General features: G+C 40.1%; 1 protein-coding gene across 1 annotated transcript in view; it reads right to left on the bottom strand.

Moving 5' to 3' along the window:
• The window catches only part of grin2ab (glutamate receptor, ionotropic, N-methyl D-aspartate 2A, b), a gene marked incomplete at both ends in the record, with an annotated part of 109,207 nt that overhangs the window by 80,212 nt on the left and 2,094 nt on the right, over nucleotides 1-26,901 (bottom strand). Inside the window, 2 exons of the mRNA XM_080464618.1 lie at nucleotides 1,429-1,587; nucleotides 1,699-1,926. Coding sequence (XP_080320744.1) covers nucleotides 1,429-1,587; nucleotides 1,699-1,926 — 387 coding nt within the window. The remainder of the gene's footprint in view (nucleotides 1-1,428; nucleotides 1,588-1,698; nucleotides 1,927-26,901) is intronic.

The raw sequence follows: 26,901 nt of genomic DNA, 5'->3' as shown, positions 1-26,901 counted from the left end.
AGAGGGGCGCCCGAGTCAGTGACCTTCACGCTGCAAACGCACTCCCATAACCTTCAAGCCAATTCCCACTGTCGCCTTTACCTCACATCCTCCCAGTCTTTTTCTGTCTCCCTGCAAACACACACACACATCAACTATACTTCAAACGGGCACTGCATTGAAGCAGTTATTGGTTCCTGTGTTTCGGCTGCTGCGCCCGGAGAGATTTGAAAGCTAAAGAACCAGTTGTGTTTTTATCAGAGTTACTCCAGTCCGTCTGTCAGTCAGCGAGGTCTACAGAGTCAGTACCAGGGAGAGAATTCAGCTCAGAATGAGATGTACATCCCCAACTTTGTGCTGAGCATCACAGCAAAATAAAACAGAGACCCAAATCTTAAAGGATATCTCTTTTTTTCTTCTTCTTCTTCTTCTTCTTCTTTTAAAAATCAGGAATCTACTTCTGCGGCATCCCACTGAGCTTGAGACATAAGGCAGCTCAGGATCTCTCTCTCTCTCTCTCTCTCTCTCTCTCTCTCTCTCTCTCTCTCTCTCTCTCTCTCTCTCTCTCTCTCTCTCTCTCTCTCTCTCTCTCTCTCTCTCTCTCTCTCTCTCTCTCTCTCTCTCTCTCTCTCTCTCTCTCTCTCTCTCTCTCTCTCTCTCTCTCTCTCTCTCTCTCTCTCTCTCTCTCTCATATTTAAACAATGCTTGATCATCTACTAAAAAAATATTATGTACCAGAGAATGCTGTATGTTCTGTGCAAAGACTTCTACTAACCTTGTGAATACTTTACTTTTATTCGTGCACTTTATGACCTTGTAAAAGTGCTAATTAACATAAAATTGCGTAGGGTGATAGCAGCCATCAAATCGGGGGCTGATTTAAATTCTGTGTAGCTCACAAGAACAGAACAAATACGAATGAAGTTCAAACAAATAGGAATCTGATGCAGTCGCCAACTTTGCACAAGCAAAACTTCAAAAACCTCCCATTGCGCCGATTTTCTAATCTGCAACATCCACTCATGACACAAACTCCAAACATCCATGAGAGGCAGAAGTTGTTTCATTATATCATAATAGCAGAATCATCTATAGAGTGGAAACAATAATACAATAATATATGTTGTGTTGAGTGGATTATTTATATCATGACGTAACCTTGTGGATCACATTGAAATATTAGCTGCATTTCAGGTGGAGTGAGCTGCTAAATACCACATCTGTCAACGCAATATAAGTGTCTGCGCTAATTGCCATCAAGCCATCTGAAAACGGGTGAAAAGCATCACCCTTCAAAAGTTAAAGCCGTCTCAGAGGACAGATTTCAGCTCCTTAATTTCACTTCTGAACAACAAACACCAGGAACACAGTGACGTGGGAGTATGTTTTCTCTGAGTATTCATGTACGTGTGCTCCTGAATCAGTCTTTGCTCGTTTTATGTCGCTCACCTTGTCAGCCATAATCATAGAGGAGCCCCCATGGACCCCCAGGACTGGAAGTTGTGTTTGAGCGGACAGGAAGTCAAGGATCTGGGCGATGGCCTCCTGATCGGTGCCATCAGCGAACACGATGCCGTGGAGACGAGTGCGGGACAGAAGCTCGCACACCTTGGGGCACAACAAAAACAAACTGGCGTGTCAAACAAAGGTCAGACAGTTGGCAGGTATGTGTGTGTGTGTGTGTCACACCGCTGGACAGGGAGGATGTGCATTAGTCACCTGTGTGATCACAGACTTTGGGTCCGTCTGGTTGATCCTCAGGCTGACCACGTTGATATCAAGGGCGTCATCGGGGCGTCGAGGCGGCCGGACTTCTTGATCGGTGACGAGACGCGTCTGGCCCATGATCACACCCACGCTGAGCCCCGGGGGCTTCTGGGATGCCACAGGAGGCACCATAATTTGAGAGAGTAGGAGCAGCATCCAGCCCACTACACCCATCATACCCTGTGAAAACACACATATGAAATTAGAAACAGAAATGAATGCAAAGACGTGGAAACACCAATTATTTATTACTACGCTCTTACAAACTCGCATAAAGCTGAAACGAAGCTTCTTTTTTTCCCACTTAAATCTTTATTCTCAAACAACTTTTTCATATACAAACATAAATACAAACTTGAAGGCAAAGAATCAATTCCACTTTCATGTTATACTATCCTTAAAGACTCGTTTATACGTGGCTCATTGTTCCGAATCCAGTATTGGCTTTTTTTAGCAAATTTCCTCAATTTTGTTTTCCAGTTGTGCTTCTTGTGTTCTGAGTTTGTGTGTTAGCTTTTCCATCATGTCTCTCACAAGCTTTATCCTTTGTTGGAGGTGCTTCCTTCCCACAATTTCTCATGATTGCTTTCTTGCTTGCGACCAACAATAATTTTACCCGATTTTTGTCATTCTGTCAGACAATTCCTTCATTTTTACAAAGATATAGGACCAAACAACTCTTGGGGTGTTCCTATCTTAATATTTGTCTTAATTTTTCACTCACACAAGTGCCCAGAGAAATTGTCACTTCCAAAGAACTAAATTCTACAGTTTTGCCAGCAGACCCATTGTGCATGTTGCCGTTTACTTTTTAATGTTAGAGTGATAAAGATTGTTCCAGGAGAATCCCCTCTAGATTTCGTAGTTGGTGGATGAGTTGTTTGTTTTCCACGTATTGGACCAATCTTAATCTGTAATTTCTACTTGATGCTCACTTTCACATTGTGCTGTAATATGCTGTATTTATTTGTGTGTTTGACACATGAATTCAGTCCTTTTTAAAGTGATGATATGATCACGTCAGCATTTGAATTACATCATTTAAAACCTCCGGAAGAATCTGGCTCGATTCCCTCAGTATGACAGTCCCTTAGTTGAAGATATCTGTAAAAAAATCAAGTTCTCCTAAGTTATGTTTCCTTCTTGAATTTTCAAAACTCTCCAGCCGTCTCTCTTTCTTTTATCAGGCCACACCAAGCTGTTTCTCCTTTTGCAGCCCATTGCTTAGAAACAAAGCTTCTTTACCTCAAAAGTTTCTCTCTGTTCTCAGCAGCCTACCATGCACTGTCACACAGTAAGTGTCTCAGGATTTGTTCAACTAAAATGTGTGGCGACAGATGGCACAAAGAGTCGGTCGATACTTAATAAACAGGACGGCAGCGGCGCAAAGAAAGTGGAGACAAAACGAAGTCAAATAATCCAAGTGAACTCTTCCAGAAATCTTAAATCATTTTGATATTTTTTGTATTATTTCTAACTACAACACTAATTAAAAAGGTGCCGATGATGTGTGAAATGTTAATAAACAGAATGCAATTTCATTGCATTTCATTTCATGTCAATATCTTTTCATTTGATGTTGGGTTGGGATGAGGGCAGCAAAAGGCAGGAAAAGGACGTAGTACCAATTACAAACAGCTGGAGGAGCACTTTGTAAGCAAATACATTAATTAGAAGCAAGGAAGTTGCATGACTGGACATACAGTATAAAAAAGCTTTTTCGGGTAAGAGAAGTAAACTTAAGCAGAGGTTTATCAATCTTTTCAAAACAAGGCCAACATTGCATGCGGCCAGAACAAAGACCAGCAGTGCTAAACTGTGAAGTTGAAGACTTTGATGATGTGTTGGAGAGGTGAGGTCATCAAATGAATCAGAGTATGTTGGGAAGGGGCAAAGCTTCAGGCTATTACAGAGTGATGATCGGAAAAAGCACTGAGAAAACACTGCAATGACTCTTCAGGAAACCACGAAATGAAGTCATGGACACGCCCAGAAGTCATTTTCGCCAAACACAGACCATCGGGTTACCCATAAATAAAAGATAAAGTTGTATTATTCACAGACGAAGATGGAATTGAACACAATACACCAGGATCAGATCTTGGCCAAAACCTACTTAAAATGGAATCAGACACAATATAAAACTGTTATCCTGTCAAATTTATCAAATTATTTTTAATAATTATGATACAAAAATAGAAAATATACAAGAACCAATAGCTGAGCAACAACTTGGGGTGGGGTTGCATTAGTGCCTATGGCGTGGGCAGCGTACACTTTAAAAGCACCATCAATTCTATAAAAAGATTTCAGAGCATCTGTTCCCATTGAGATGACACTGGAAGCCTTATTTAACAATGCTGAACCAGCAACATAACAGTAAAAGAGTCTGGGTGCTAAACTGCCTTTACACAAGAAATACAACGTACAGGAACCTTGTGTCCGAGAAATACCAAGACTGTCGGCAGCCTGAACGTCACGTCAGACAAGAGCTGACATTTTACATCAAATATTCAAAATTTCCTTCATCTCACATGTTATCTTTGATCCGTACTGAATAAAATGTATGTTTATGAGATTTGCAGACCCGAATCTTGTTCTTATTTACATTTTATTGTCCGACTCCTTTTGCAGCTGTATGAAATTTACACGCTCGTGTTTCGCATGTGTAAGACAGGGAAGAGATGATGATTCCCGCCGTCAATGTTTTGTTGGAGAGAAATTGAATCACACGCCGTGAAAAAAAAAAGACCTTACCTTGTCGTTGACAGATTACATTTCAAACCAGCGGCATATGAGAGACTTGCGTATGCAGAGCATGTCTTCAAAAACACACAGTGCGGTAAAATTAAGCGCCGGGTTTCTCAAAGATTGGCTTGTATTTATCTCTGGAAAAAAAAAGTGTGACGAAGATATGAGAGTTGAATTTAATTATTGGCACAAGTCGCAAGTGCAAAAGCAAAGATTACATGATAGGCATGAACTTCTGGGCCCGCGATCCCGCTGTCCTCTCTCTCTCTGTCCGCTACCATTCAAAAATCACTCAATTCAGTCTCAGAGTGGGCGATCGTTAGGACACCGGAGTTAAACTGAACTTTATTCCAGCTAAACCTCTAATCGGGCTTCATGAGATGCCCCAAATCTCTCTTCCACTGTCTGCCTTTATTTGAACATAATCTCTGCCTGTAGGCAGTGTTCACAGTAAAGTGCCAGCTATTAATGGATAAAATAACCCTGAAATAAATGTAATCTGATTTTACCTCATTCATGGGGGTTATAGAAAGGGGGGGGCATCCCAGATCGCTGAAGGCACACAAGTGTCTACATCAATCAACACCATTTCCAAAGATGAAAAACAGCATTTGTTTCAACTTTATATCCTCACCAATTTCCAGTCTAATTCAGAGGAGTCAAAGCTCCTGTTTCCAGTCTCAGCGTACTCTGTCTTACCTTTTCCTGTAATGTGAGCGGATCTGAGAGGAGCAGATGAGTAGAGGAAATGCAGTGTGAAATGCCTGAGGCTGAATGAGAGCTAATGAAACCATGATGCGAATGCTACGTTGCATCTCAGCCAATTTCTTACACCACCACAGTCCAGCAGAGCTGAAAAACACCCCAGGAGGAAACATCACGTCCACAAAATTAACCTACTGTCTCTACATCTTTTCATCCTCACTTCTGCCCCTTTTCAAACTTTGCATCCGTGCGAGCCGACACTCCTTCACCCCTTCATTTCCTCTTGATCTTTTCCATTGTTATTTTTCCATGATTTTATTTTTTTAAATTTATTTTTTTACACGGTTTCTTTAATTCTGCCAATCTGTCTTTCCGGGCTGGGTTAGTGTGTGTGTCTGTGTGTGTGTGTGTGTATCTTATCCATGTCATCTCACACCCGGTCTAATCAGGCCAGTTAGTCAAGTCAGTACTTTCCCAGCTTGCTCTCTCTGCCCTGGTGCCCACAGACTAGCCTGCAGCTCCAGCAGCACTTAGCATACGCCGCTAAATCACACACCGCTACACTCCTGTCCCAGGGAATTAACGTCAGCCCCAACCAATGGGACAAGATTACACTAACTTTCCCTGGAGTTAGCATCAGAGCTAACATAACTAGGAGCCAGAATGCGGTTTGCCAGTTTCCAAAATGGCCAACATAGCTTTAAAAAAAATAAAAACAATAAAACTTTCGGTCACCAAGGGTTCCTGTTGTCTCGCAGGATTTGCATTTAAAATCACATCTGGTGACTAATGCCATGATACTGAACCGTGCCAAATGTTGAAAATATAGCAGGGAACAGTAGTTACTAAAATGAAGAATGGAACTTGTTTCTTGCCCAGGAGCTAATTTACTGACATAAAAGAAAGTAAAAATGAGCTTTTGTGGCCAGTTGTGAGCCTTGCGCAAGAAGTGTTTCTTACCATTGTGGCTAAAGTTAAATCTACATTTGTGGAAAACAATATCTGTCAAAGCTGGAGACAACATACCCCATGCTCAAGTGGAGGCTCGCATTAAGAGGCCCTCAAGCGGCTTCAGTGACAATGAATCAGAGGAAGTCTTTGTGCACACTGTAGCACAACCCAGAGTGATTTTCCTCGGATGTGAACGCATTTTTTGGTTCAACAATGTTAGCCCTAACTCCCATTAAATAAAGCTCATGTGGGTGTAATTGCTTAAATCTATCAGTCCACACTTTCGTTCTTTCGTTCGCCGTCAATGAAGCGACTCCGCGTAGCGTCTCTGGATGACAACACAAGTTAGGCTCACGTTATTGGGTTGTATATGCAAAATACTTTAAAGCAGGGATGTCAAACATATGGCCCGAGGGCCCAAAACAGCCCAATGGATAACAGTGCAAAGCAGAAAAAAATTACAAAGACTTTAACTGCAATTTTTTTTTAATTTTTTGACAAAATTCATTGCTCCTCCTGATTTGTCAACTGTGAGTCGACCGTGCTGCTTGTGTAAGAGCGTCTGGCATCAAACTACCAAGAAAATACCCAATCAAACTGAAGCTGAAACACATTGTCTCAGAAAACATAACACAACACCGACACCCACATCTGCCGAATCCAGCAAGGTGCTGCAGAGAAATCTCGATACCTTTTTGCAAGTGAAAGGAGCATTAGCATTAAATCTGAAATGTGAGTTTGTGAAAACAAGCATGAAAAGTGACTCGATTTTAAATTTCACTTTTGAAAAATACATTTCAATAGCATTAAATGCTAACACTTTCCCTATACACTAAAACAAATGTAAAGTGGATATTATTCATGGGTTATTTGGCTGACTTTTTCTTTGGTCCAGACCCATTGATTGAAATGGGCTTTGCACCTCTGTTTTAAAGTGATACTCTTCTCAAAGCTTTTCTTTTCATGTCTAAAGGCTTTTAAAAAACAGTGAATCAAGTTCAAACCTACATAAGTAACTGTGTGACTGTTCAGGTGCACAAATTATGGCCAAATATGTTGATATGGAGATGATAATAAATTCTGTAAGACTCAGCCAGCATTGATTTGTCTACTATTACAGTTTCACATCACATTTTAATCGGATTCTTTTTTTACGCCCCACATCCATGATTCTATCTCCGTACAAGCTGAGCTAAACAAATCTTTATTGCGAGATATGAGCTGAACATTGGATTATATAGGTTAGTTCTATAACGCCTTTTGATTGTGGTTGCGCAGTTGCAAGCAAAAATCAAAACGGAATGGGATCCTCCAGAGGGAAGACAAGGCCGATACAATAACAAACCAGTAAAACTATTCAGGCAACGCACGACACTCCTCTTCATCATCCTCTAGTTACAGGAGCTTTTACGGTGTTGAACTTGAGCCTATTGGGGTGCATGTAGGAACACAAGACGAAAAGTCAACACAAACATTCCCAATAATCCCACACCTGTGCGTCTTCTGTGTTATATGAGCAAACAGCTGGCTGTAAGCTCTCTACAGTCACAGGGCTGAACAACAATAATGCTGGTATGATCCAGCATTATACTCGTACACAGCCACTGTGGTAGCAGTGGATCACAAAAGCCACGCAAACATTAACATCGTTCCAGCCCATTTTCTTCCCTTAGTGACCCCCCCCCCCCCCTTCCCCAATCACATGTCTTTTCTTTGTTTTCTTTCCATTTGGTTTGTTAATCCCCATAATACCCAGCTCCAAACTCTGGGTGTCAGGGCCAGATTTATGTACATATTTGAACTGGCAATCTGCATGAAATTAGTGTCTGATTTAAGAAGGCAGCAGCTAATTATCAGTAACTGGGACTGTCTTTTAGGTGCATTCTGCATGTAAACAAGATCTCCAAAGATGCAGTTTGGTGGTGAAATGAAAAGGCAATGTGGCAAATACGCCATTGAGGAAAACTCCATAAAATGTGGCACTACTGGTATGCAACAGAATCACATTTAACTACACAGGTCCCAGGTAAAACCAAGTGGCTGCTGTCATGGGATAATCTGGGTGGGGTGGGAGCGTGTGGTGGGGGGTGTCAGAATTTTAATCAGAAAATGTTGGGTTCTGGTTAAATGAGAAAGCCATAACTCTCCATTCAATCTTTCTTATTAAAAGAGGCGACATGGTTACTGCACTCTCTGTCATTCTTATATGGAAGTAATTCAGTTTTGCTTTCACCACATTTCTGCTGTCATGGTGTTTTTTGTTGAATGCACAGTTATTAATTTTGTTCACCTCACTATAACTGCCCTTAATCGCACCATTTCAAATCTAAGAGTTGTGCTCATCCAGTAAAAGTGGCCCCCTGAATATTGGTTCAGCCTTAATAAATGTGCCGGGGTGTGCAGCCAGTCACGTTTTATCCAATCTCCCCTCTTGTATTTGTGCAGTCCTTTAAATGCTAAATGCATTTGCATGAAGAGGGACAGCATACTTGACTAGATGCATGCAAGCTGCCTCTCAGATGACAGGCAAACTGTGTTTCCAGGCCGGTGCATCTGTTTGATAAATAACATGCTCATCGGGATAAATTAATGGTCTTGTCACTTTTTACTTGACAACGTCAAGTCAGCAGCGTTGTCCTGAGAAACTGCCAGCCAGTGCATAATCTGTGTTCAGGCCAGGGCTCGTACAAATGCATGATTTGCATGTGATTGTATCAGAAATATGCACCCCAAAAGGTAAACGTATCCATTTCTTAGAGCAAATTGCATAAACTGCATATTTAGAGAGTCTTCTGTGTGCTGAAGATCAGAACTGTGTGTCTCTTTTTGGAGGAGAGCAGTTCAGTGTTAAGTCTCTGGAAAGATTCAGAGTACAGAAGTTAAAAAGAAGAGTTGGCCACCCACCTTTATTGTTTCTTTAGTTTTCTTTGGCTGCAACAGTGCTGTGAGAAGCTAACCATGCTCGGCACATTACTGCGCAGTCTGTGCTCAGAAAATAAAAAATAAATAAATAATTAAAACAAGTTGCAGATGGCGGTGTGACGTCTTCGGGGGCATATTTCAGGAAAATGTTTAAAAAGGTGTGGAATCGAAGAAAAAAAAAAAAAGAAGCATCCAGATCAAAAAAATTTCTGTGCATTAAAACTGACTGTAGTTTTACAAACTCTACCTGATTGGCATTTGCCAACAAAAAACTTGATTCAGTCTAACAAACTTGTAGTTTAACAGCAACGGCAGCGCATCGCCACGGATACACAGTTCAAATCACTGACACGCAAGATCACGACGGTATGGAGTCTGGACATGGTGTGAGAATAACGTGTGGTGTTCACGACCTCACACCGCAGCACTGATGTGTGAACGATGGGAGCAGAGCAGCTGTCCAGAGTCACTAATGTCGTGGAAAAGCAACAGTGGCGTCTGCCTGGGGTGGGCAAGTCACAAACTGCCTGCAATGGGGCCTGGAGGAGGTGAAGCAGCAGGTGGTGAACAATGACATCCACAGTACCTTCACGTTGCTGTATGTACTTTATGTGTGTTTGGAAGATTTACGAGTGTGAATATTGTAATGGATTGAAGGCGCATCATTAGACATTGCAATGTAAGGTTCAAAGATTTTAACTAGAAAATACATGTGTGCAGAACCAGCGTATCATCAGTGATGGACTCCTCGGAGACAATGCTAAGAGAGGCACAACAAAGGATAAAAGGAGTCGAGCAGATTACAGGGAGAGTACAAAATCTACCTTGAATGTGCTTGTTTGTGTGTGGAGGGGTTTGTGATACGTATAGAAACCTTGGAGCAAAGATTTCGAACTGTGAGGCTTAAAGGAAGAGAGACACGGGGAGAAAGCTGGCAGACAAGTACTAAGTGCTGAGAGTAGGCACACACACACACACACACACACACACACACACACACACACACACACACACACACACACACACACACACACACACACACACACACACACACACACACACAGGAGCAACATTTAATACACTTGAATAATGGCTCAGCCATTGACAGCTAAACATTCATCCAGCTGTCATTTAGCACGTAATCAATTTTAGATGATGAAGTTGAAATTTAAAAATAAAAAGTCACCAGATATATTATGTTGCACTGGCAGCTGACGTTAACAGCCATGAGCAGTTTCTACTGGGACGTGAATTCAGTTAAGTTCACAGCTGGTCACACTGTGTGACATGAATCTAATGAAGTCTGGACACGACTTGAAGTCTGCCGTGTGCAGATTGCACGATTAAAATTGCAGCCTGTGATTTACATGGGTCGACGTGATCCCTCAAGAATGAAACGTCATAAGCATGCGCCATCCATTCACGAGAATAGAAACTAGCGTCAATGAGTCAAGGATTAATAGTTTGGACTTAAACTTGAACTGCTTCCATTTGATTAACACTGAACAAATGAGTTGTAAAAGTTTGGACTATTTGTTTATACGTATATCTCTATACAGTTTATGGTATTTATGTATGATTGCTGTTGCCCAAGTAATTAATAGTCTTCAGTTCTCTATAATCTGTAATCTATGTCTCCAATCCTCAGTACAAAGTAATGGATAAGCATTAAACATATTAAGATCACGTATAAGTTCTTATAAAAACTTTTAACATTATTGACAATTATTCCATTTTGGGCTTTCTTCATTTTTTTTTTAAAATTCCATTTTGTCCTCAGTACTTTTGTTACATTATTGACCAGTTCTTACATTTTGGGGTTTATTCCATTATATTTTATAGCAATTCGGGTAGTTCATACATTTTGGGTCATTGTTGAATCGGGCTCCAACAAGCCCTTGTGGAACTGAAGTGGTTTTATCTCTTCAAGAAGAAAGCATTAAGATAGAAATACGTGGTGATCTTTTTTTTTTTAAAAGAATGTATTGAAAGTGTAATAAAGTCCAATTGAAATAATGAGATGAACCACATGTTACGACAATTGCAGATTAAAAATAAAGGGCTAACAGGTATTTCAAATTAAAAGAATCTGACGAGAACAAAATGCTTTGTATTGCCGCCTCCATTCGTCTTCTACACCAGCAGTGTGTGCAGTTCAATATCTGCAGATGTTTTATAAATAAAAACAAAACCGTGATCTCAGCATCTAAACAAAAATGATTACTGCACGCATCATAGGTACACAAATACTTACAAGACTTGTATCAACCTTATAGAAAATCAGTATCTCACTGAGTGCCTGCCGCCTATACAATCAATGTGTTTAAATTCCAAGAACATATCAGATACGTGTGTGCCGCACGTCGCGCAACAACTGGAAACAGCAAATGGAGGAGATGCCGGAGACATTTGGTTGAATTAAACAGAAGAAGAACCTGTTTGTCAGGCAGCAGGAGCAAATCCATCCTGTCTAGATCAAAGATGGGACTCAGCGAGGGCCCCGACCTGGACGTGAGAACAGGAGGTATTTTGAATGGCTGCATTCTTTACAATGATCTGGTAATGAGGTGCTGCTACAGCAAAGCCTGCCTGCAGACCTCTGATTCTCTGCCCACATCGCAGATTTGCTCAGTGATTTAGAAAGGTTGGTTTTATGCTCAACGACTTCTGCCAGCTGGAAACTCAACTGACACCGAGGTCAGCCCCCTTTTGAAAATGAGCCGATGCATTTATCCTCAAATTTTCTTTGAATTGGGGAAAAAAAAATAATTTATATATATGTATAAAAGCAGTGCCAGATAAATACCGGGGGAGCTCATCTACCTACACAGCCACACATAATGCGTTTGCAAAATAACACGGCAGACAAATATGGTGACAAGCGTGAATGAGATCAATGAAGTTCGAAGCCGCTGAAAGTCAACATACAGACCCAACGACTCCGAAATCAACGTATCGGTTCGTCAAATGAAAACGGCATTGGCAGGACGCTGCTTCCAGTGCTGGGTCATTTACTTGAAAAATGCAATCAATTACTCATTGTACGCTGCTCATTGAAAAAGTAATTATCTGACAAACAACTCCAAATCATCCACACCCACACGTTTGCGCTCTTAACATGTGCAGACAAGACTTTGCGGTTTAACGAGTGAACAGGATACTTTTATTGATCCTGTGCTGTTTTGATTTGACGCCGTTAATCCATGTGCTGGACTCATAAGAAAACATCTACAACATAAATTTAAAGCAGCGGAGGAGGAAAAAAGGCCAACAACTGGTTAGAGTCACTTAAAGCTCACAGTCATGTCGGCAACTGTCACTTCTTACAGCTTCACTGGCTTCCAGTGGGGGACTGAGCATGTCATATTTAATTAAATAGAGCTGTACACGGAGGCGCACCCAGCCAATTTCACTATTATTTCAAGCAGATAGGAGAGGACCACATGAAGTTCTCTAATAGGATCTTTCTCTTTTTATTGTTGTTTCTATTTAATGATAACTGGTATTTGTTTAGTGAAATGTGATATTTAATCCTTTCGTTGCATGAACCATATAATTTTTTGCCATTTCATTTCATATTATCTAATTAATCATGATAACAGGATTTTTTGTTTGTTTTTTTAATCTCCAAGCTTTTATTTAACCATGTAAATACTGTTGAGATGATAGATCTCTTATTAAAGGGAGGCCTGGCCAAGAACGCAAGAACAATGATGCTAAAAGGAAACAAACAACTAAAAAACAAGAGGTTTGAATTAAATCTTGTTTCTTTATTAAAACTGTCACACAAATGGAGACATTAAAAACTTAAACGTTAACTTGAAGTTTAAAGAGTTTACTATTAAACTTCAAAGACATTATATGTTTCAGAAGATCAATTTGGAAATGATTCAATCAAGTTGGTGATCACATGAGAAAAAGACTTTAAAGAGCTCATATTATCCAGCTTTTCAACACTTTCACTTGGTCTTGTTGGTGCAAAACCGTTGTATTCAAAGTTTTTTTCACCAAATCCAGCTTCTCCTCGATTTTCCTCCATTTGAATATTGGATCATAGGAGCTGCATTCAGAATCTGCTGTATCTGTGTGAGCTGGACTGGCTCCGCCCACACATGCCCATCTTGAGAAGAGGAGGAAGTACTTCCTCTCGTGGTGCCATGTGCCAGAGCAAAGCTGCCTAATTGTGGGAGGGTCAAAGGGAGGGCCTACCTTGATTGGGATTGGCTAAACCCCCGATGACACTATATAGGGTTTGATCTCTGATTGGCTGGTTGGAGCAACACACTTTTTAAAACCTGAAACAAGCCAGGGAGAGAGAGGACAGACTGTCTTCACTTCTGGGACGTCATTCCAAGTATGGGGTCGATTATTACTGTTAGAAATCCTTTGGAAATCAGTAATTGGTGTAGATATATCAATAAAATGGCATGAGGGATGTTTATTGATCAGTTCATTTTGTATTCATTAAAAATAAAATTGATTGAATCACGATTGAAATTCATACAAACTTCCAGAGAGGCTGTCAAATATACAACACACAGGCCAAAAACCGGCTAATAAGTGGGTCCAATACACCCAATCTCATAACATTAACAGCAATTTTTCAATAAATGTAACCGTAACTCCTCATTTCTCTATTTTTGATAATGTATCTGCAGACAGTTATAACTCAACACTGAGATCTAGAAATAAACAGTCAATTGCAGCGAGACGCTGCGGTGAAAGTCAGCTTTGTTGTGCCAGTACAGACCTTTGCAGACGTAAATCTGAAGGGAACCACTGTGATTTATACAGGTTAGTTAGCCACCTTTTTACTGGACGCGCCATTAAATCTCATATCCCAGACCGTTTATGATATCCTTCCATCCATTTTCTTCACTGCTTTATCCATTTCAGGGTCATGAGGTGCTGGGGCTGAGCCCAGCTGACAGACACTCACACCTACAAGCCATAAAGAGTGACTCGGTAACCTCAAACGTGGGTTTTTGGACTGCAAGGGAAAGTTGGCACACACTAGGAGAACATGCAAACTAGAAAATGGAAAAACTGCATGTTATTATGAAAAACGAAACAGAAAGTTTTATTTGTTGTGTGGTTTTTTTTGTATTTTTTTACAATTCTAAACACATGAATCAAAATAAATCCAGGAAGCTAAATAGAATTATAATCAAAAGTGGGTTAAAAAAACAAAAACAACCTGAAATAAAATCCACAAATGGATACCATAAAAAAAATGTTTTTAGTTGAATAAAGCTGCAGTCCATGGCCTCGAATAATCTTAATGCAGGTTCACTTTCAAGTCACATACTTAGTTACGCCTCTTTTCTGACCTGGGAGTGCCGAGGCTTATAATCCGAGAGATTGCTCTGCATTTACTGAGGCACACTGTGTATCATTATCCACCCACCCAGACAGTGAATTGCGAAACACAAATGTTTGTTGTCTTGATTCAACAGCGAATCTGGTGAAAAGGGCTTGTTTGAAATATCACATTTTCATTTGTTCAAGATTGACGTAAGTTCCGAGTGTCTCCCTGCTTGTCTACGATGAAAAAGAAGAAAAAGGAGGAGAAAAAAAGAAAAAGGCCTGCGACTCGCTGCTCCCCTTGACACAGACTTTTAACATCCCAACAGCCTTTTTCCACATCAAAATTTCAGCAATGCAGAGGACTGTGTGTAGATGTGTTGGTGGTGGTGGTGGTGGTGGGGGGGGGGACTTTTGGCCAATTCCATCTCTCCCTTTTGCTTGGCTGGTGGTATGATGTATAGTAATGCGCAGAGAAAATATCCACAAGAGTCACGTCATTTATATTTCAATGGAAATAAATAAGGACAAAGCCAAAAAAGCAGAAAGGACATGTTTCTCTATTCATCCGGAGACTGTGGGTGTGTGTGTGTGTGTGTGTGTGTGTGTGTGTGTGTGTGTGTGTGTGTGTGTGTGTGTGTGTGTGTGTGTGTGTGTGTGTGTGTACTTGACTTTGTTTTTGTAGCAGGATGTCAAACAGTAGCAAGAAAGATGCAGTTTATGAGGAGACTCAAAGACAAGAGGTAACCGAGGGGTGGGGGGTGGGGGTGGGAGTAAAGATATCATGCAGTTGTGCAAAGGTAGGAAAGTATATAGTCTTTCAAGATGCAAATAGCAATTTAATAAGCTCCTCTTCATTTTACATCAGAGTTGCACTACCCGATGCTGAACTTTGGAGGCAGAAGTCTAACTTGTGAATGTTTGCATGTATAATAACGGCGTAACCCAGATTAGTCCAAGGACTGTTTGCTGCATCGACATCAAGGTAGCACTCTTTATACATTTCTTAAAGAGCCGTTTGTTGTAGCAAAGCTCACATGTAAGTTAATGCATTTAAATGTGCATGTTAAACGTACAGCTGATCCCAAACTGGATGAGCGCCACGCGGATGAGAGCACTGTGCTGTATGCAGAGTGGAGACTGGGCCATCCTTATGAATACGCGATGGGATTTTTCTAGCCTTCAATTATTGAGAGGACCTGAAACATTAAAGTGACACAGGGCGGTTGTAGACAATCATTGGTGAGCCTTTTTAGACAATCTGATGTAATGATGGAATAAATTCACCCCCTTTTGAATTTTTAACCAAAAACTGAATTTGTTCCCATTTCGGTGCATGACAAGTGTACCGATCTTTTCAGCAATCTATTATTGATTACAGCGGAGACATTTAATAACCCACCACAATTTTGAAGAGCCTTCATATTGCTGCAAGATTAAAAAAGATCATCATATTCTATCTTGTTTGTGATTTAAATCAGAGTCCTCCCGGCTGGTCACATTCATTTATGTCACGTGATATTTGAGCTTGATGTGTGCAGAAGCTGCATTGAAAATCCTCCTCTTTCCACCATAAAAATGTGCGTCCATGTGCTATGTTCTGTTTCCTTTCATGCCTCTGCGCTCGAGCCCCTTTTAGACATGCACATCATAATGTAAATGTGCTGCCAATTTGACATGTCGGTCTCATGTTTGAATGAGCTCCAGTCCAGAATCACTTCTCGAGGAGGAAGTCACGACAGTAATCTTATAAGCTGTGCGAGTCACAAAAAAGCTGAAGGCGCAAGGTTAAATCATCATCTCTTAGATACAAAGAGAACTAAATCAATAAACCACACGACCTGATTGGGAATGACCTAACGTCTCCTGCAAAGATTTGTCTTGTGATAGCACGCTCTATAAATATATTGTGGACATTTTTATTCCCACGTCCACCCCTTTCCACTAAAATTAGGTCTTTTGTGAACAATACAATCTAAAACACATTAGGGCTGGGCGATTTGGCCTAAAAAACATAAACTCAAGATTAATCCAAGATTTTTTTAAAGAATTGATTTGATTCTTTTTCCAATTTTTTTTCTCAATGTACTTAAAAATGACCACAGACATCACATATATTGTCTTCAGAGTTAAAATTCATCTAAACAATTACAAAATAAAAATTAAATGAGGCTCTGTCGTTCAATAAATTCAAGCTTTAATCCAGGTTAAAGCAAAAGCGCAACAGCAACTACGGAAACCCACGAGGAATTGTAGAATGGAATGCAAAAAATGTCAAAACTGTTGGGGGGGGGGGGGGGGGGGGGGGACTTGAATTTGCATAATATGCATTGTTTTTAGCTTCAAATTCGATAAATCCATTGAATAAATTTTTTTCCAAGCCCTAAAACAAATACTGTATATATGAATATTTTCTAAAAATTGACAGATATGAAACATGAAATGACAATTAAGATTTACAACCGGATGATTTAATTAAAATTAAGTGCATAGAAAATGCCCTCCAGATTGCCTCTAAGGTAAGAAGGTGATGTGTGGAGGTAGATCATATTTACCACCTTCACAAGGGATATTAATCACAATTACTGCAGGCTAATGTCAAATGTACGTCATTGTGACAAATGTCAAATGCATGCAGAGTCAATAAATCCAGCTTGGAGATATACAACAATTATAAATAAATTAGTAGTAGATTCTACAAACTCTCTAATTATAACTTTCTTTGACATTTGCAAATGGTTTCGTGATCACGGCTTTAAATCATCGCAAACTTCTGTCGTCTCGTAAGATCAAATTATCATATTATCAACTTCTTCCTGATGGGACAGAGAATGATGAAATTATAGGCAGAACTTAATATCTGGTCATTCTCTACTTGGGTGTTATTAAACATTACAAAAACAGCAAAAATTCAATAAATTGCGAAAGTTATGTGAAACCATATTAGGATCTGCAGCCGAGGAGCGGCGGGGAGCATCCTTCAAGCTAACAACGACTATTAATTAGGACTTCAATGGAATAAGTTTGGAAATCCATCAGCGCTGAAGGCTGCGAGAGAGCTGAGGGGGCGCAATTATTATTTCCATCTCATCAGTGTAGTGACACCCTATCATGGCTCTTTATATAATTGTCCTGTCATGTTTCTTTCTTTCTTCTTTTTTTTTTTTAAGTAATTGCCAAACATTTACATTAAGAAGACCCACCGCCTGTTTAAATGCAATGAAGTTGTCAATTCAACGGGCAGCAATGCTACAGACCCACTGACTGTGAAATAATTCACATATGTGACGGGAGCGCGTACGTATACCGTGGCTGCTCTTCAGAAGTCTGTGACGTGAGATTAAAGCTTGATCATGCGTCTTTGAGCACCAGTGGCAGGTCAACATATGTTTTCTGATGTGACGCTCACTGCGGTTAAAAAGTACGCTTGGCAGAAGAAGACAGAGGCTTCAGAAAGTCCCACATCCCCGCCAGCGCCGTCTGGCTGAGGCGGCACCTGTCGCCCGGGCGGAGGGCAGCGTCATACCTGCCGTGATATATTTTGGATGACTTGTGCTTATTTGGGGAATATTTTTGGCCGTCCACATCTCGCCGCCTGCCAGAGGCTCCAACAAGATCACGTCAAGGGGGGAAACAAAATTAAACCGACTCGACGCTGACACACTAAATCATTGAGTGATCAAGGTCCTATTCATGTGGAAATCTGGCCCAAATCAACAAAGATTGATGAGCAGTAAAAACCCGACTGCTTGTACGTCTCGGTTGCTTTACTGACGGTTTGTTTTAAATACACCACTTAATCGGGAGGGCAGAGTCAATCGCAGCGCATTTAGTTGTTTTAATGTTGTCATATTCCACAATGTTTGATCACCATGTCATATTTTTATGGGCTTCCATTAGTACACGCTTGTGATTTGGAAATAGGGAAGCAGCCACGCAGTGCAGATATCTGTTTGTTTACGGATTTATCAAATCGGTGTGTGTATCTCTGAGGTAAGCAGCATATCCTGGTGCACTGGCGTGAGAGTAAAAATCTACCTAAGCACCACAGCGCAGCGTTTAAATCAAGTCCTGGGCTTTATAAAAATGCAATTACTGCCGAACAGATTTACGAGTGCTTCTGCAATTATATAATTAAAGTAATAATTATTTCGGCAAGGCACATTCACAGCCATACTGCGCTTCACAAACGGGTTAAATAACATTAAAAAAAGAAAAAAACAACAAGGGCAGAATCAATAAAACAGGAGTCAGTGCCCCAGGAAGGCTCCAAGGTGCTGTGTTTTTACAAATTGGAGGCAAGAGAGACCTCTGATGCAGGAAAAAACACAAAGTTACACCATTTGTGAGTACAATGGAGGCATGGATTACTTAAAGCTAATCAATAGTGGATTAATGAGTCTAATTTTGCAGAAGTTCTTTTTTGGACAAGATTTTTAAAAGAAGCCATGTCCAAAACAACAAAATGTATAACTGATGCTAAAATACACCGATCAGTCTCTTCCCCACTAACAGACGCCACGATAAAGACATGATCATGGTCATCCTCTTTATCTCCCCGAGCTCATCATCTACTTGTGGTTTTGTTCTTGGTTGTACAACCAGCGAAAAAAAAACAAAAAAAACATTTCATCTAAAACTTCATTTGCATCAAGCAGTAAAGTCACTCTTGTGTCGGGAGGTTGACAGTGACTTTGACAGACGGGCTGACAGGGCGGGCTATCGCACTGACAAGAAAAGGAGAGAAATCACACGGATATGGCAGCGGACCACAGATTGCAGGTCATGACGTCCTCGTGTAGAATCACATATTCTGACACTCTGGCTTGCTGGACGGCGCATATTACCAGAACATGGCCAGATGTGTCGACAGCTACTTAGCCATTTGACTGTAACTGGCTTACAGAAAAGATATCGCTTTTTTTTTCTTCTTTTTCTATTTAACCTTCTTAATCTTGCAATGTGTGACTACAGATCATATCTGCAGGTGGTGGAGCTCAATCTGTGGTTGAACCACCGACAGATATGCATGCAAGTTATAGATTACCGCATCTCTATAGACAAATACTTCTGCAATAAGTTGAAAGGCATTTTATTTCTGACTTTTTATGGATATTTAATTCAATCCCTCCAATGAAATGAAGCTGAAGCTCACTGCTTTCTCGGTGAAGCAAAAAAAAAAAAAACAAGAAGCAGGAGCCATACAGCATCGCTTCCCCTCATATGGAAAGGGCCATTTTGGTTGACAAATCTGCAAGCTCCACCTAACCCATTTACATAATTTCCCAATTTGCATAATCACAGAAGTGACACTTAACAAGCAACCCTGTCTGCTAAAAATTGCATCTACATACAATTAAACTGTGTTCTAAATTATGTATTTTCTGCCTTTTACAGAAGTAATAGATGCAATGGCAAAGAAATGTTGGTTTATAGTCTGTTTGTAATTTGTCACAGGTGGCGTTTTCATTCCAGGCCTTCAAATACTGTTGTTTGGTCAAAGCTCTTTGTTGTACCTGAGATATGAACTGTTTTCTAGAGGATCTGTGAGGCTCAGGCCAAAAAGGTTTAGAAAGAGATTATTGTTGGGTTGAAAGGAGAATAGTCCATCACTTACTTTTTTTTATTTTTTATAATAACACTAGATTCGTCTCGTGAGGCAGATTTTTATTCAACCTTGCTGGTCACAAATAAATGTAATTTACCCGAAATTACCCGGTAATTCTCCAGGAAAAAAAAAAAGTTAACATCATCTGATTCAAATATAATACGGGAGGGCTCCCTCTAGTGGCTGCTTTAATTATGAATTCAACATTGGAGGATGAGCATGAAGTGGGACCATGTCATGTTAGGATTCCTCCAGGATGAGGCTGAACTGATTGGAACCATGAAGGTTTTGTATGATGAAACAACCAATAATGTAATAATGGTCAATGACATTTCCAATAACGGAACAATGTCACAGTTTAAATGGAATGAAGCCAATTAAGTAATACAAACTTGCCAATAGAGTGCCACATAGTATATATCCTCAATGAATGGATTCTATCCACTATGCCTATTTTTGATAGGCAAACTGCACAAAACTGAAAAATAAAACAATTTTGTTTCTAAGATATACAGCCCTATTAATGTATCATGATAACAATGGCTCCATTTTGCAAGGATTTTTTTTAATGATATTCCATCATATAATAATGTATTTGATTATTGACAAAATGAGTATACAATATTTGCTCAAATATCCAATTGCACCATTGCCAAGTTATTACACTGGCTTGATTGCATTTGAAATTGTCAAATATATTACATTACTGACCAACATTACATTAATTGATTGTTAAATATGTATTTTGTGAACGCAAGTATATTTAATGTGAAACAGTGATTTGTTGGAGAAGACGGGACCAAGTTTGGCCTCACGAGACACAACCAGACCAAATGGCCCCTGACAAAAATGTTGGTAGTTTATACAATTGCAGAGAAAGTCTGTGATTTGGAAGTGGGAGTTTGAATCGCATTGCCCCAATTGTTCTAAGGAAGGGGTGTCACACATAAGACCTGGGGGCTAAAATTGGTCCGTTCCAGTCCACGGGATGGCTTCTCAAAGTGTTAAAATTACAAAGAAAACGTTTTTCAGCTCAGAATAGTAATTACTGCAGTTTCTGGTTCACAGTTTTGGGAAGAGGAGCAGACGTAAAAACGAGCTTTCTTACGACCAGCAATTAAAATACTGTGAGAGCGAAGTTGTAAAACATGTATGCGCTAGACTGCAAAAATCATTTTGAACCATTTGTTGGATTTTTAGTTGGAACCTCTTTTTTTCTTTTAATGCCCTCTGCAAATAATAGTTCAAGCTTTTTTCACCATTTTATCAGGAGACGTCGTTAAAAAAAAATCCATATTGTACTTATTTTTGAATTGTACCAAAACAAAGGGGGATACATTTGAAGTTGTGGTTATGTAAAAAATATTATGCAGTTGTTTTACTGGTCAGGCCCACTTGAGATTAGGTTGTGTATGTGGATATTGTCTGTGACGCCAGAACTGAAATGACTTTGACACCCTTGCATCAGCTCTGAAGCTTGTGCAGAGTCAAACATGCGGCTCATGAGCCTCCCGTGCACGACCCCAGAGAGGAGCTGTGTCAAATTAAGGCCAATGTATGTCACAAGATCTTGGAGATAATCAGACCATAAATATGAACTTAGTTTTTTGACACAGGGGGAAAAAAAGAAAGGCTTCCACAGTTGATTCCAGTAAAAATGTTAGGTAGCCAAACAAAAGAGGCTGTAATCCTTGAACAGGTTTTTCTTGTACACACATCACAGTTGAAAGTGAAAACCCCCAATTGTCAGCTCTCCTTTTAAAGCAAAAATATATTCAATGTGAACTTGAGGGGAAAAAAAAAAAACTACGGAAAAAAAACAAACTAAGCCATGTTACTTGGGCTAAAGCTGACTGATGAAATTCCTTATAGACTTAACATCATTGGCACACTTAGTACTCTGCACACACTGCCAGCCTTTCCTTTTCGTAATAGCTGCTGGGTTATCAAGAGAATTACATTTACTATTCTTTTTGCACCCTCTTTTGCCAACAGAGTGATGGTGCGACAGTGAAAAAATAACAAAAAAAAAGACTCTGCAGCTCCATAATGCCATTGTTTAAAGAAAACCCTACTGTGCACGCCTTATCTCCACTGCTACGTATAATAACGTCTGATTCATTGTTAAAAAAAAAATGCATTAATCATCCCAGTCACACACTGTGCTAATTGTGCCATGACATATGTGATACATGGAAATGTGAGAGCAGAGGCCACGTTTCATGGACTCAGCGAGACTTCAGCCCCTCACAATGATCCCTGTTGGACACATTGTGGTGAAATAATACTGATGCTTTTACGTGACTGATCTGCTCCTCATACCCATGGAAAACTGACTCAAATTGGATTTAAAAAGCTAAAGAGTGTCTTAACTAGGACAGCGTTATATTGGTCTGAACCCAAATCTGGTGTCTGTGAAAGCAGAAAATTGGAATATGGGTTTGGGTGCTAAGTTGGCCAAAGTGACAAGGCCAGTGCGGCTGCACTCGGGTAACTCCTAAGCCTCTTTTTGTGCTCGGATAAAAAAAAAAAAAAAAAAAACTCAGACTGACAAAGTGTGAAAGGCATCATTTAAGGTAACAACTAAGCCTCCCAGGATGCTGGAAATGTTTTCACTCTCAAAGCCACATGTTGTGCTAAATACTAATCAAGCTAATTCAAAAGCACAGTATTCAGATAGACACAGTGGGGGGTGACCATCCAAAATGAAACACCCACCATCTTGAAAGCCTTGAGTTTGCCACAGAGAGGAAAAGACTGATACCAAAGGAGAGCACATGGCATCTTTGGTCAACGATGTCAAACGACTTGCTCAGGATATAAAGCAGCTCTGGTAAATATTCCCACCACAATATTGAGCATTATGGCCCCGTTCGATGTTACAGATTTTAAAAAAGGCGATACATCTGCACAGACTAATGTCGTGGCTTTACAGTTGCTTTAGAGTATTTCAGTGCAATCCGTTGTTTTGGTTTTCCTTCCTGCAACTGTGCTGTTTTGATCCGGTCCCTCCATTCTCATCAAGCTCAGTTCCAGCCACAACAGGCAGCTGTTCGGTGGAGGGAAAAAAACAACAACAACCTCTGATCAATCCAAAGTGTGCTATTTGCCTGGCAGTTAGTGACTCTAACAAGTGCCATATATTTCACTGAGGGAGTCCCTGGAGTCCAAAACAGTCATTAGAATCAGTGCATACTAGACTTACTTCATTAAGTTGCTTGAGGCACCTCTGAAAATAAATCCTTATGTTGATCCATTGGTCTATTAGATTTGTTCAGGAGCAACGTGAACATTTTCATTGTGATTTTAGTGCGACCCTGCACTATGAATCCAAAATATAGGCACAACAGAGCAAAATTTTATTTTGTTTAAAAATCTTGAAATGTTTTTTTTTTTTTCCCCATTGTATGACGCCTGGAAATAAATTCAGACTTAACTTAGATGCTAACTTAGAAAATGGGAGTTCTTACAAAGATATAAAGGAGGTAAAAGCCTTTAAAATGATGTGCTTTTTGAACAATTTAGCAGCTATATTAAAGATTTTTATGAGCCTGTGCTTAGTGAGGAGTATTTGCCAACTAAAGAGAGACAGACAACATCTCTAGAGTGGTAGAGACCAAAAGAGGAGCTACAATACAAAAAAACACTTGGTAATCGGTAACCATTATAGCTCATGCCAGTGACATTTAAGGGAGTTACAGTAGGGTACAGCAAAGTGGCAAAAACAAATCACCATTGACTGGATCTACATGAATAATGTATTTTTCCATGCAACTTTAGCTTTCAATAACAGGAAGTTACAAGCAATGCTGACCACGTTTCTCAATTTTGAGTCAATAAAGCTCATGACAGAAATGTAATTACATTTTTTTTTTTTTTTAACGTCTTGGTGATATTTCTATTGAGTCATTCCCTAAACTTGATAGCTTTTGCTATTCACCGGCAAAATTTGCCCATTTCATTTGGCTCAATCATTGCCCACTGAGACCTTTGGATGTTGTCATCAGTCCGTCAATACAGATCAATGAAAATTGCTTCACATCCCTTTAACCTTCATCTCGCTGTAAATTAAACTGATGATGTCAGCAATAACAGCCCTCTCTATAGCCAATCAGCTGTCTGCGGGCCGAATAGAAATGCTGAATAAAACACTGTTTCTGAGTTTGCGTCTTTGATGGATGCGAGCTGCTCCTGAATGACAGCCACAATCCAAAAGTAAAACACAATGCTATAGGAAGATGAATTATGAGACATCTATTTTAAAAGGAGAATGAAATTGGAGGACCATTTTGTCAGGCGCCCAGCTGGTTCCTCCATCTGTAACTGAGGCATTTGGGATGAAACTGTTTTGACAGATTTCTTGATTAAAATAGAAACATGAAATGCTAATTCATACCCAATACGCATAGATTGCAATTTGCTGGTTACAGCTCCATTATGCTTGTCATGTCTCTAAATCCTCCCTGAAACCGCCTCTCAAGTAGGATGAAGATTATCCTGATTTTCAGCATCTAAACTATCTGCCTTCAAGTCCTGAAAAAATACAACTTTTGAGATCGATTAAAGTCAGGTTTACTTTTATTTTTTCTTTCTTTCAAATCCAAATCCGTGCCTGAGCAATGAGAATATCATTGCTCCAATGAGAGCAATGGGAATATCATTTATCAGTTTTGTTCTAGATTTATTCCAATCCGATTACTTGAATCCAATCCATAAAGTTTTGAGAGACTATGCTGGAACTGGATGCGATTTATCTGAAATCTGAAGCAGATGGAAACACTTTAAAACCATTAAAAATTCACCCAAGCAGGTGTGCACAAGCTAGAGCCATTTAGTCAGTGGCCCATATGCAGGTCAAACCGCCAACAGATTCAGTGTTGGTGTTAAAGCAGCAGCTGCTGCTCATAAAGTAAAACACTTCCACGAGATCGCTATTGTTGTTTAAATGTTTCTTACAAATGTTAAACCAACTTCTCTTTTGATTAAAATTTCAGTAAATCCAAAGAAGGTCCTGCGGTTCATCGTGAGCTCAGGTAGTTTCATTATGGCTTCACGTTAAACTAGAGAATTTGCGCGACTCCTCCTTAATCCCAAAACAAAAATGGGATGTTTACAATATATAGAGAAAAGAGAGACGAAAGGGTTTTCATAAAACAGCCTATATACTGTCAACTTATATTCTGAAAAGATCAGTTTAAAAATGTGAATTAGTCAAACCCTACTTAAAATCACTATGGCTCACTAACTCATTAAATGAGAACACCGACTGTGTTTTGATTAAATGATTAAACAGTGCACATTTGTAAGAGGCTTTTGGGTTATTAGCTTGCGTCTGAGATGGCACTATCACACATCAACATACAGAAGATCAGCGGGGTTCAAATGACTCATTATCATATGTCACTCAGTCCTTCTTTACTGGTGATTCCCGGGAAAATGAAGAAGGAAAACACTCATTTTCATCCTCTCCAGAAGCGCGTCAGCAGCATTTGACCTGTGATTGCATGTAGAAACAAAGCAGCTGTGAGAGCACGGCACCGGACTCCACGTTTGAAAACCAGTGAACGGATATGTGGGCTAAATTTGTCAGCCACACGTGCGATGACATTTTTGGAGATGGTTGTTGTTGCTAAGAGATTATTTCCAGCAGCAAAAGACAAACAGGGCAGTAGCAGGTTTATTTGACTTTGAGAAAAAAAACATCCCTCACACAGAAGATGACAGCTGAAGGCCGCGCCGGAGGCTCGGTGACTGGCTGGGCTGGTAAAGTTTCAGGCGAGACCCCAACAGCGAGTGGATATTTTCAAACCCGCAGCTTGTCAGCGACGTGAATTCTGAGCTCCAACCAAAAACTGTGCAGATAAGGGGATTATTTGCTGTAGCCCTTATCACAGGATATGTCAATTCCTCCTTCAGGACAAATGCAGCTACAATGCGGGACAGAAAGGGGCATATTCCACCTCTGCTTTTTATTTTTTTTCTAAGCATCTTTATAATCATTCTTCATAAGCTCCAGCTTGCAATCTTGTGTTTGTACTCCCACCTAAAATCCTCAATATGTAAAAATCCTGCACAAAGGAGAAGAGAAAAGGGGAGAATGTGAAGATTCTTAGTAGGCTTTATCCCCATGTTTGTGACTCTAAAGCCTTTCACCACTTGACTATGCGAACAACGCGTCTAATACCACAGAGTAACCTCAAGTACATGTGACAGCAATAGTTCTGTGACCCGGGAAATATCTTTCATGACCAAAGAGACATTGATGCGCCTCCGTCACAGCAAATGTGCAAAAACTGGTTGTAACATTTCTGAAGTTGGTTCAGCAGAGGTACAAAATAAAAATCCCCCATGTATGTTTCATGAAAAAGAAACAAACTTGTGCATGATTGCTTCCCGAACCCCCCCGCAGGCATATGTAGATTTTGAGGCTAATTTTGGGCACCGACTCTAAAAATGTCTCTCACAATATTAAAAACCAAAACACGGAGGCCAAGATGACACAGAGGAGTGAGAACACACACTTTTCTCTGCTGGAAACCTCAAAATGACTCTCCTGCGTAAAGATGTGTCCTCCTCGGCACAACACTACCAGTCAATCTTCAGGTACAAGAGCTTAACCTCGGCGTGGATATCACTTATTTTTGCTTCGGGGTCCACAATGCTCTCAAGGCGCCTTGTTAAAGGAAATGTTTTGACACATCCAGTGTAAGAAATTAAATGGATTAAACGGCGAACAAACAGAAAAACACAGTCGTCTTTTGACAACACTGACAGGCGGCTTCGACACAGTGGGTTCTGAAGTACTTTACCTGCTTTGCCAATAATAGAGTTGGTTCAGCTCAGCGAGATGCATCTCGACACATCATTTCAACACTGTGTCATGCTGGAGCCAGAATGGGACTCCAAATATGGTA

The sequence above is a fragment of the Lipophrys pholis genome (assembly GCF_963383615.2).
Source record: "Lipophrys pholis genome assembly, chromosome: 5".
Classification (NCBI taxonomy): domain Eukaryota; kingdom Metazoa; phylum Chordata; class Actinopteri; order Blenniiformes; family Blenniidae; genus Lipophrys; species Lipophrys pholis.
The sequence above is the reverse complement of the archived record's forward strand: the minus strand, read 5'-3'. Positions and strand labels throughout refer to the sequence as shown.